Raw genomic sequence first — 12,651 nt, 5'->3', positions numbered from 1 at the left:
ACAGACATAGGTAATCGAGGGGACTGGTTAGGAAGGCGGGTGAACTTCAAAGGGGGTAGGTTATTGTTCAACTTTTTGGTGCGTGACGTCACGACTACCATGCATCACAATACAAAGCAGCGTTCTTCGAGTATGTTTGATAGAGAAATATTTTGACTTTAAATGATTTTTATTACTGTCTGCTTCACTAAAAATGCATAGATCTTAACTCAAAAATATGCCTGGAAATAACTGTTCCGTAGTTGGCTGTGGAAGTTGCCATAAAACTAAGGGAATTGGACTATGGAGCTTCCAGCACCTCGGAACGAAATGGCGCGAAGATTGGCTCAATGAGCTCAAGAAATACAGAGTTACAGATAGTAATTTCCAACGACAGATCGCTAATGACAAAGTATTTACTTGCGAAAAGCATTTTCATGAAAATGATATCGAAATAAGTAAGTTTCTGTGTATAATGTTAGCGATTCAGAGGTGTGCTTATTAGGAATTACGGTCTTTTTGTCCAAACGTATTTTCGTCCAAAAGTTCTTCCATCTAAGTCGGCTTGGCTAATTGTTAAGTCTTTTCTCGAAGCAAATAATTACCTTTTAGAATGTTAGATAAGGTTATATAAAATGTATATATATACGCTATACGCCCGATGTGTATATATATACGACATACGCCCGATGTCTCTCACGTGTCAGCGCGCTAAAGTATTTGAAGGTTTTACACTTACGCGCGTTCTCCCTTACAGTTTTAAAAGATCTTGATATTAAGTAGTTCGCGGTATCAGGGAAGTCAACAGAGCAGGCAATAATTTACCTGTTGCACCTTGCCTTAGAAGCTTTAGACAAGGGTAATTGTTCTATCAGGTTTTTTTTCGCGGATTTTAAGAAGGAGTTTGACCTAATAGACCACGTGATATTTTTAACCAAGCCATAACGAGCCCCACGCCGTTAGCAACCAAAAAAAGTCTAGGTATCCAGCAGAGAATCCGTACTTTTAGTCCGCGTTCTCTGCTGGATACCGGTGGCTTGCTTGGGTAAAATTTTTGATCGTATTTCGCTCCTAATCTGATAGAGGCGTCAACTTTTACACAATCATGTCATCATCCTATGGCGTGAAAAGGTAATTAAAGAAGCCGTATCCGAAAAAAGTGTACATGGCCGGCGCTTAAAAATAGTGACAAGACAAAGCGCTCGCCCGGAGTGTGTTGCGGCAGTTACAGTCACGTCGAAGAAACATTTCTTAGTCAATGCTTGCGGATTTAGTTAACTTCATTAATACTAACATAGGCTGCGACGCTTATTTACTACGACATTTAACTGGCGGCCTGAGTGTTTTGTTTTCTAATCGATGTTACCAGATTTTGTTTTCGGATCGGAGACAAAGTAAATTCCAGAACCGACGACTTTTTTTCCGCTGTGTTCGGAATCTTTGACAGCTGACGCTTGGTGCTGTAATTTTTGAGTATCCGGGTACCAGTTATTGGGAATAAACTCGGCGTATTACAACCTATAATTTATTTTGCTGTTTAACGCAGAGTCCACAATACATGGCGGCTTTTTCTCACTGATATTTTATGTCGCATTTATAGTTTACACACTGTTCCAGTTTTTTTAAACTATATTCATGTAGTACTCATAAGATTCTTTGTCATTGGCCTTCAGATGACCTATATTGGTGCCGGAATCCTCTAGATGGTTGCGAGAGATTACAGACATTATAGGTACGATGTGATTAACGCACTGGTGTTGAAAATCTTTTTGCGCTACCTCCTCCGCAACGATGATCAAAATCGCGAATAAACAGAGACCGGGGGTAGTAATAATTGTTTTCAAATCAAGATAGATGTTGAGCAAGCTGACAAAGCTTTTAAACAGACAAAGACCAACTTTCGTTTAATGACACGTTACGAACAAGTTTAAGCTCCCTTGAACTTTAACAGGGTTCGTACTGTCTTGCAAGTCCGTTAATTTCAGGGCAAGTCCCCCAATGAATTTAACCAATCCTTGGAAAGTCCTTGAATTTTTATATTCTAAAAGCCTCTTGAGAGGGGTGGGACGTTGACTTTTTCCGAAAAACCAACTTTAAATACTGAGTCAAGGGCTGTGCGCTAGAGTGGTTTGGAAATTAACATAGAGCGCGGTAGATCCAGTAATGCGTTATTGACCAAGCAGGAAGACTCAAACCTGAGCCAAGCGTTAAGAGCCAAGCGAGAGCTTGCCTGCAGGTTACACAAAGACAAAATGGCTGCAACGCTGGCCACCGCAGAAAACGAAAAATAAGCAAGGGTTAATAGCCAATCAGCTCGCAGAATTCGCTGCATCTTGCACCGCTTGCGAAGCCAGCCATATTATGCCGAGTTATATTACGCCGATAATACATCGGCGTAATATAACACTTAGAGCAAGAATCTCTCCCAACATATTCATCTAAGGTAGTAAAAGTTTAAAATGTTATGAAAGCTGAAAAAGAAAGGGTTCTGGTGTCGCGCTTATTCAGAGTTACAAGTTTGAATGGCTGAGGGGTGGGCACTTATTCAAGGAAATACGGTATATCGATCACTTTAGGCTGTGCGCGTTACTTCGTGTTGTTTCATAATTTATATTATCTCATATTACCCAGTTTGTCAGGAAATCAATCGTCGTCGTGTGTTTACGCCCTACAAAAACGTCGCAGCAGAGATTTCACGATCTAGCTTCGCAAAGAAGTGTGCCAGCAGTGTTTTGCCTTGTGTTATTTATTGAGTGTTTTTGGCAGCATTTTTTGTTTTGATGTTCTCTTCCCGTCGCGGTTTGCAGGGCGACTTTTAACAGTAAATAAAGCAGTTTTTCAAATTTTTGTCTCAAACGACTATTTATTCCTGTCGCTCTGCTGTAGATATAGGTATAGAGCTCAAAAAACAGAACAGTTTGCGTCGCAAGAATTTCTTCACATTATATATGCCAGAAAACCTCAGGCATTACTCTGAATGCCAGAACTTCAGCCTGGTTGAACCAGAAAGGATAGAAAATACTTCCCTATATTAACCATCGATGAAAACCTAAGTAAGTCAAATATCTCAGAAGCGCTCAGGCATTAAACTGAATGCCAGGACTTCAGCCTGGGTGAACCAGTAAGGCCGATAGACAACACTTCCCTAGATTAACCTGTGAATGTCAAAGAAAATAAGAATGTTAGGTATCCCAGAAGCACTAAGGGATTACTAGGAATAGCAGAACTTCAGTTCAGCCTGGGTGAAACAGAAAAGATAAACAACACTTCCCGTATTGACCATGAATCAAAAAAACTCAAAGTATGTTGTATATCCCAGAAGCGCTCAGGCATTACACTGAATGTCAGGACTTCAGCCCGGGTGAACCAGAAAGGATACACAACACTTCCCTATATTGACCATGAATGAAAGGCTAAGTATGCTGTATATCCCAGAAGCGCTCAGGCATTACACTGAATGCCAGGACTTCAATATGGGTGGATCAGAAAGGATAGACAACACTTCCCTATACTGACAATGAATGAAAAGCTAAGTATGTTATATATCCCAGAAGCGCTCAGGCATTACTCTGAATGCCAGGACTTCAGCCTGGGTGAACCAGAAAGGATAGACAACACTTCCCTATGTTGACCATGAATAAAAAGCTCAGTATGTTGTATATCCCAGAAGTGCTCAGGCATTACACTGAACGCCAGGACTTCAGCCTGGGTGAACCAGAAAGGATAGACAACACTTCCCTATATTGACCATGAATGAAAAGCTATGTAAGTTATATATCCCAGAAGCGCTCAGGCATTACACTGAATGCCAGGACCTCAGCCTGGGTGAACCAGAAAGGATAGACAACACTTCCTTATATTGACATTGAATGAAAAGCTAAGTATGTTGTATATCCCAGAAGCGCTCAGGCATTACACTAAATGCCAGGACTTCAGCCTGGGTGGACCAGAAAGGATAGACAACACTTCCCTATCTTGACCATGAATGAAGAGCTATGTAAAACTTTGTTATATATCCCAGAGGCGCTCAGGCATTACAGTCAATGCCAGGACTTCAGCCTGGGTGAACCAGAAAGGATAGACAACACTTCCCTATATTGACCATGAATGAAAAGCTAAGTATGTTGTATATCCCAGAAGTGCTCAGGCATTAAACTGAATGCCAGGACTTCAGCCTGGGTGAACCAGAGAGGATAGACAACACTTTCCTATATTGACCATGAATGAAAAGCTATGTATGTGATATGTCCCAGAAGCGCTCAGGCATTACACTGAATGCAAGGACTTCAGCCTCGGTGAACCAGAAAGGATAGAGAACACTTCCCAATATTGACCATAAATGAAAAGCTAAGTATGTTATAAATCCCAGAAGTGCTCAGGCATTACACTGAATGCCAGTACTTCAGCCTGGGTAAACCAGAAAGGATAGACAACACTTCCCTATATTGACCATGAATAAAAAGTTCAGTATGTTATATATCCCAGAAGTGCTTAGGCATTACTCTGAATGCCAGGACTTCAGCCTGGGTGAGCCAGAAAGGATAGACAACACTTCTCTATATTGACCATGAATGAAAAGCTCAGTATGTTATATATCCCAGAAGCTCTCAGGCATTACACTGAATACCGGGACTTTAGCCTGTGTGAACCAGAAAGGATAGACAACACTTCCCTATATTGACCATGAATGAAGAGCTATGTAGAACTTTATTATATATCCCAGAAGCGCTCAGGCATTACAGTCAATGCCAGGACTTCAGCATGGGTGAACCCGAAAGGATAGACAACACTTCCCTATATTGACCATGAATGAAAAGCTGTGTAAGTTATATATCCCACAAACGCTCAGGCATTACACTGAATGCCAGGACTTCAGCCTGGGTGGACCAGAAAGGATAGACAACACTTCCCTATATTGACCATGAATGAAAAGCTAAGCATGTTGTATATCCCAGAGGCCCTGAGATACTTTTCTGAATGCCGGGACTTCAGCCTCAGTAAACCAGAAAGGATAGACAACACTTCCCTATATTGACCATGAAAAAAAAGTTCAGTATGTTATATATTCCAGAAGTTCTCAGGCATTACTCTGAATGCCAGGACTTCAGCCTGCGTGAACCAGAAAGGATAGACAACACTTCCCTAAATTGACATTGAATAAAAAGCTAAGTATGTTGTATATCCCAGAAGCGCTCAGGCATTACACTGAATGCCAGGACTTCAGCCTGGGTGAACCAGAAAGGATAGACAACACTTCCCTATATTGACCATGAATGAAAAGCTATGTAAAACTTTGTTATATATCCCAGAAGCGCTCAGGCATTACAGTCAATACCAGGACTTCAGCCTGGGTGAACCAGAAAGGATAGACAACACTTCCCTATATTGACCATGAATGAAAAGCTAAGTATGTTGTATATCCCAGAAGTGCTCAGGCATTACACTGAATGCCAGGACTTCAGCCTGGGTGAACCAGAAAGGATAGACAACACTTCTCTATATTGACCATGAATGAAAAGCTCAGTATGTTATATACCCCAGAAGCCCTCAGGCATTACACTGAAAGCCGGGACTTCAGCCTGAGTGAACCAGAAAGGATAGACAACACTTCCCTATATTGACTATGAATGAAAAGCTATGTAAAACTTTATTATATATCCCAGAAGCTCTCAGGCATTACAGTCAATGCCAGGACTTCAGCATGGGTGAACCAGAAAGGATAGACAACACTTCCCTATATTGACAATGAATGAAAAGCTATGTAAGTTATATATCCCAGAGGCGCTCAGGCATTACACTGAATGCCAGGACTTCAGCCTAGGTTAACCAGAAAGGATAGACAACACTTCCCTATATTGACCATGAATGAAAAGCTATGTAAAACTTTGTTATATATCCCAGAAGCGCTCAGGCATTACAGTCAATGCCAGGACTTCAGCCTGGGTGAGCCATAAAGGATAGACAACACTTTCCTACATTGACCATGAATGAAAGGCTAAGTATGTTATATATCTCAGACGCGCTCAGGCATTACACTGAATGCCAGGACTTTAGCCTAGGTGAACCAGAAAGGATAGACAACACTTCCCTATATTGACCATGAATAAAAAGTTCAGTATGTTATATATCCCAGAAGCGCTCAGGCATTACACTGAATGCCAGGACTTCAGCCTAGGTGAACCAGAAAGGATAGACAACACTTACCTATATTGACCCTGAATGAAAAGCTATGTAAGTGATATATCCCAGAAGTGCTTAGGCATTACTCTGAATGCCAGGAATTCAGCCTGGGTGAGCCAGAAAGGATAGACAACACTTCTCTATATTGACCATGAATGAAAAGCTCAGTATGTTATATATCCCAGAAGCTCTCAGGCATTACACTGAATACCGGGACTTTAGCCTGTGTGAACCAGAAAGGATAGACAACACTTCCCTATATTGACCATGAATGAAGAGCTATGTAGAACTTTATTATATATCCCAGAAGCGCTCAGGCATTACAGTCAATGCCAGGACTTCAGCATGGGTGAACCCGAAAGGATAGACAACACTTCCCTATATTGACCATGAATGAAAAGCTGTGTAAGTTATATATCCCACAAACGCTCAGGCATTACACTGAATGCCAGGACTTCAGCCTGGGTGGACCAGAAAGGATAGACAACACTTCCCTATATTGACCATGAATGAAAAGCTAAGCATGTTGTATATCCCAGAGGCCCTGAGATACTTTTCTGAATGCCGGGACTTCAGCCTCAGTAAACCAGAAAGGATAGACAACACTTCCCTATATTGACCATGAAAAAAAAGTTCAGTATGTTATATATTCCAGAAGTTCTCAGGCATTACTCTGAATGCCAGGACTTCAGCCTGCGTGAACCAGAAAGGATAGACAACACTTCCCTAAATTGACATTGAATAAAAAGCTAAGTATGTTGTATATCCCAGAAGCGCTCAGGCATTACACTGAATGCCAGGACTTCAGCCTGGGTGAACCAGAAAGGATAGACAACACTTCCCTATATTGACCATGAATGAAAAGCTATTTAAAACTTTGTTATATATATCCCAGAAGCGCTCAGGCATTTCAGTCAATGCCAGGACTTCAACCTGGGTGAACCAGAAAAGATACGCATCACTTCCCTATATTGACCCTGAATGAAAAGCTATGTAAGTATTATATCCCAGAAGCGCTTAGGCATTACACTGAATGCCAGGACTTTAGCCTGGGTGGACCAGAAAGGATAGACGACACTTCCCTATATTGACCATGAATAAAAAGCTAAGTATGTTGTATTTCCCAGAAGCACTCAGGCATTTTTCTGAATGCCAGGACCTCAGCCTGGGTAAACCAGAAAGGATAGACAACACTTCCCTATATTGACCATGAATAAAAAGCTCAGTATGTTATATATCCCAGAAGCGCTCAGGCATTACTGTGAATGCCAAGACTTCAGCCTGGGTGAACCAGAAAGGATAGACAAGACTTCCCTATATTGACCATGAATGAAAAGCTAAGTATGTTGTATATCCCAGAAGTGCTCAGTCATTACAATGAATGCCAGGACTTCAGCCTGTGTGAACCAGAAAGGATAGACAACACTTCTCTATATTCACCATGAATGAAAAGCTCAGTATGTTATATATCCCAGAAGCCCTCAAGCATTACACTGAATGCCGGGACTTTAGCCTGAGTGAACCAGAAAGGATAGACAACACTTCCCTATATTGACCATGAATGAAAAGCTATGTATGTGAAATATCCTAGAAGCGCTCAGGCATTACGCTGAATGTGAGGACCTCAGCCTGGGTGAACCAGAAAGGATAGACAACACTTCCCTATATTGACCATGAATAAAAAGGTAAGTATGTTGTATATCCCAGAAGTGCTCAGGCATTACACTGAATGCCAGGACTTTAGCCTGGGTGAACCAGAAAGGATAGACAACACTTCTCTATATTGACCATGAATAAAAAGCTAAGTATGTTATATATCCCAGAAGCCCTCAGGCATTACACTGAATACCGGAACTTCAGCGGGCGTGAACCAGAAAGGATAGACAGCACTTCCCTATTTTGACCATGAATGAAAAGCTATGTAAAACTTTGTTATATATCCCAGAAGCGCTCAGGCATTTCAGTCAATGCCAGGACTTCAGCCTGGGTGAACCAGAAAAGATACACAACACTTCCCTATATTGACCCTGAATGAAAAGCTATGTAAGTATTATATCCCAGAAGCGCTTAGGCATTACACTGAATGCCAGGACTTTAGCCTGGATGGACCAGAAAGGATAGACAACACTTCCCTATATTGACCATGAATAGAAAGCTAAGTATGTTGTATTTCCCAGAAGCACTCAGGCATTTTTCTGAATGCCAGGACTTCAGCCTGGGTAAACCAGAAAGGATAGACAACACTTCCTTATATTGACCATGAATAAAAAGTTCAGTATGTTATATATCCCAGAAGGGCTCAGGAATTACTCTGAATGCCAGGACTTCAGCCTGGGTGAACCAGAAAGGATAGACAACACTTCTCTATATTCACCATGAATGAAAAGCTCAGTATGTTATATATCCCAGAGGCCCTCAAGCATTACACTGAATGCCGGGACTTTAGCCTGAGCGAACCAGAAAGAATAGACAACACTTCCCTATATTGACCATGAATGAAAAGCTATGTATGTGAAATATCCTAGAAGCGCTCAGGCATTAAACTGAATGTGAGGACGTCAGCCTGGGTGAACCAGAAAGGATAGACAACACTTCCCAATATTGACCATGAATGAAAAACTAAGTATGTTATAAATCCCAGAAGTGCTCTGGTATTACTCTGAGTGCCTGGACTTCAGCCTGTGTGAACCAGAAAGGATAGACAACACTTCCCTAAATTGACCATGAATGAATAGCTAAATATGTTATATATCCCAGAAGTGCTCAGGCATTACAATGAATGCCAACACTTCAGCCTGGGTGAACCAGAAAGGATAGACAATACTTCTCTATATTCACCATGAATGAAAAGCTCAGCATGTTATATATCCCAGAAGCCCTCATGCATTACACTGAATGCCGGGACTTTAGCCTGAGTGAACCAGAAAGGATAGACAACACTTCCCTATATTGACCATGAATGAAAAGCTATGTATGTGAAATATCCCAGAAGCGCTCAGGCATTACACTGAATCTGAGGACCTCAGCCTGGGTGAACCAGAAAGGATAGACAACACTTCCCAATATTGACCATGAATGAAAAGCTAAGTATGTTATAAATCCCAGAAGTGCTCTGGTGTTACTCTGAATGTCTGGACTTCAGCCTGTGTGAACCAGAAAGGATAGACAACACTTCCCTATATTGACCATGAATGAAAAGCTAAATATGTTATATATCCCAGAAGTGCTCAGGCATTACTCTGAATGAAGGACTTCAGCCTGTGGGAACCAGAAAGGAAAGACATCATTTCCCTCTATTAACAGTGAATGAAAAACTAAGTTTGCAATATCCCAGAAGCTCTCAGGCATTACGCCGAATGCCATATAAATCTTAGAAATATGACAAATAAATATATATCTCAGAAGTGACCAGGCAACACGAAACAAAATAATATTGCTACAGGATAAGACTTCAAGAAAATAGATTTTTTTAAATGATACAATGTTGACAATGCCTTACTTCAATGGGTGCACAGAATTTAAAAATTAAAATGTTATACACTGGAGGCAGAGCACATAAATTAACATCACATGGCTCCTCTTCAAGGAGAAAGAGCAAGTCATCTCTTATCCCCTTCCATCTGAAACAGACAAAAAAAAAACAGTGAATTTAGTTTCCACCTTTATAATCCAAGCTTACCATATTTTTGCTGGTAACTGGGTAAAAGTGAAGAACAGCTCCCCTAAAAGTCTGTCGGCCAACTGTCGGCCAACTGTCGTCCGGCAGTATGCCAACTGTCCATCAAACTAAGTATCCCAAGTGAGATTTAAAGACATGTATTCCAATAGAAAGTGAAATACCATACTGCAAGCTGGAACTTTTTCTGCATGTCAATGCAGAAATGCAGAGTTGTACCTACCCCCCAATATTTGCTTTGCTCTTTAGGAAACACTCAGCAAAGGCTTCCCCAAAAGGAACATCAGGAGAGGCACATTCCTACAAATAAATTGCATGTATCAATCAATAATGAATTAACTGAGCTAAAGTCATACAATGTTCACTACTAATGGTAGATATATAATCACTGTTCACCACAGATAAAATATGTTCACCTTTATGGACACCTTTCGTCTGCCTTTCTGTAAAGTCAGGAAAGCCAAGAAAGCTCGCACTGATTGATTATACATAAATTGCATAACAAATACCGGTAGGCTGAATATGTTTTGTGTTATTGTATAATTCCGCTATCATGCATGTCATTTAGCATTGAAGGTATAACCTACCTGAATAACTTTGCAGAATACACAGCACTCTGTGTCCAATCCTTGCTTGCAATGTTCATTGATATATTTTTTGGCATCACCAGCTCTTTGCTTGAGCAGCATTATCAGTGTTTCGTAATCAAGAGTAACTGTCATGAAAAAAGACAAGAAGGTAACAAGAAGTTGAAGTTAAAATAGCTACACCAAAGATCTCAAATGTTATACTTTCCCAGATATTTTCTAACACTGCCAAGCATAAAATGGATTCAATAATTACTATCACGTAGCTAGACATGTAACATAAAAACATTGCAAAAATAAAAAATAATAAGATAAAAAATATATAAAGAGTCAAGATTGGCACACACAAATAACCTGGAAATTGAACTTTAAAGCATCTTCCATTAACTACTATTCCAGTTTTCTCAATGGCATCCCTCTGGCGATTTAAATCTTTTATCGTAGAAAAATAGAAATGAAATAAATTATAATACTGTCAAGACCCTATCAAGGAAACAAACCCGAAATTTCTCCTAAAGTAGCCATAAAGAGTGATCATAGCTAGAAGACTTAGAGGCTCAGCGTAAAATCAAACTCAGCCAATTATGTGATTTTCCTGCCAAGCAGAGATGAGTTCTGATACACCGTAAAACCAGCATTCACAACAAAACATAAGACAGCAAACTCACTTTTTCCAATCTTAATAAAAATATAAACGTTATGACTTACCCCGGTTCGTCTTAGCTTGGAAATGCTAAGTAACGTTTGCCAAGCTTTTCTTGATCCAGGATCAAGAATTTATTTTATCGATCAACCAAAGATATCTCACCACTTCTCCTTCTTCGAATTTCTGCCGGAAGATGGTAGAAACAACTCCAAATAGAGAGGCGATGGCCACTTTGTTGTTCTGAACATATCGGCCATCCAAGCTTCCGCCATTTTTTAAAGCTGGACCGTACAAAACGCTTGGAAAATGTGCCACCAACAGGCTACTTGAAAAAACTTGCTGACTCTTATGCCACATTTCTTGAATTTAAGATAAACCATTCCCTTGACTCATCTGGAGGAGAATGAAGCAATTCAACCCTTCGAAGTTCGAAGGAATCCATAACTGCACTCGACCGCGGGAAACTAAACATTCACGCTTTTGCTTACGCATATTAATATGAATCCAATCTCCAAATGTCAATAGGCCGATCCAGCCCCTAATAAACAAAAGGCTTCATTGTACCCAGCAGGAACAGAGATTGTACAAATTCAAGCAACTACTCAGATTACTGCGAGCAATTATCGAAAAAGGCTGTGAAGGCGATGATGGAAACTTATCCGGTTTATGACGTCACTCCATAGCAACCAGCCTTTTCGAATATTTGAACTTCCGTTTACCTGTGGCTCGTGATGATCTAAATATGAGATCTATAATTGCCTCATAAGGTGGATAGCTTCCTTTCTGCACGAGCGACCCCAGGTTACACGCATGGGTACCACCTTTTCTTGCGCGCGCACGTTACGTGGCGGTGTCCCTCAGGGCACGAAGCTTGGCCCTCTACTTTTTTCGGTCATGATGAGCGATCTTGTGAGTGCCTGGGCTCCTCGTGCCAAATACGTGGATGACCTCACTGTCATCGAGATAATTCCTAGAAATTCCCCCTGAGTTTTGAATTACATCGTTGATGATATCAACTCTTATGCATGTAAGAATAACATGCGCCTCAATCCGCGTAAATGTAAAGTCCTCACGGTTGACTTTCTTCACTATAATAGTTGTGTGCCCATGCCGATCATGGTCGGCGGATCCCTTGTCGAGCGAATCCCGTCGTTTAAACTACTCGGCGTTCATGTTTCGGAGGATCTTACGCGGACGGTGCACATTGACTGGTTGGTGAAGAGGGCCAATCGTAGACTGTTTGCGCTAAGGCAGCTGCATAAGTGTGGCGTTCCACCTAAAGATATCGGTGCCATTTACTATGCACTTGTAAGATCTATATTGGATTACGCGTCAGCTGTGTTTGCTGACTTGCCAAAGTACCTGGATAACGCACCGGAAGACGTCCAGAAAAGGGCTCTTTCTGTTATATGGCCTGACCTTCCGTACGATCATACGCTTGAAAAGACCGCCATTCAGACCTTGTCGGCGCGCCGCGCAGCTGCATGCGAGCGGTTTATTTGTAAAAATCGCCCAGGCCATCCCTTATTCCCCCATATTCATGAGCGGGTACTTCACACATACTTGATTCTGCAAGTTGAAAT

General features: G+C 41.1%; 1 protein-coding gene across 1 annotated transcript; it reads right to left on the bottom strand.

The window, feature by feature from the left end:
* Nucleotides 1-9,187: 9,187 nt before the first annotated feature.
* LOC148736860 (uncharacterized) lies at nt 9,188-11,451 on the bottom strand. Its single transcript, XM_088747063.1, has 4 exons — nt 11,131-11,451; nt 10,423-10,550; nt 10,059-10,135; nt 9,188-9,779 (listed from the first exon to the last, which is right to left on the bottom strand). The coding sequence occupies exons 2-4, from the start codon at nt 10,522-10,524 to the stop codon at nt 9,629-9,631; spliced, it is 330 nt and encodes a 109-aa protein (XP_088603189.1). The 5' UTR covers nt 10,525-10,550; nt 11,131-11,451; the 3' UTR covers nt 9,188-9,628.
* Between the last annotated feature and the right edge of the window lie 1,200 nt (nt 11,452-12,651).

Source organism: Stylophora pistillata, chromosome 2, assembly GCF_964205215.1.
Source record: "Stylophora pistillata chromosome 2, jaStyPist1.2, whole genome shotgun sequence".
NCBI classification, from domain to species: domain Eukaryota; kingdom Metazoa; phylum Cnidaria; class Anthozoa; order Scleractinia; family Pocilloporidae; genus Stylophora; species Stylophora pistillata.
The sequence above is the reverse complement of the archived record's forward strand: the minus strand, read 5'-3'. Positions and strand labels throughout refer to the sequence as shown.

Bases quoted from the DNA above. Each gene is read 5' to 3' on its own strand.
- LOC148736860 (XM_088747063.1), bottom strand. From the start codon at position 10,524: ATGCTGCTCAAGCAAAGAGCTGGTGATGCCAAAAAATATATCAATGAA. The intron at 10,136-10,422 runs GTAGGTTATACC...ATTTATTTGTAG, and splicing joins TATTCTGCAAAGTTATTCAG to GAATGTGCCTCTCCTGATGT. The intron at 9,780-10,058 runs GTAGGTACAACT...TGTCTGTTTCAG, and splicing joins AGCAAAGCAAATATTGGGGG to ATGGAAGGGGATAAGAGATG.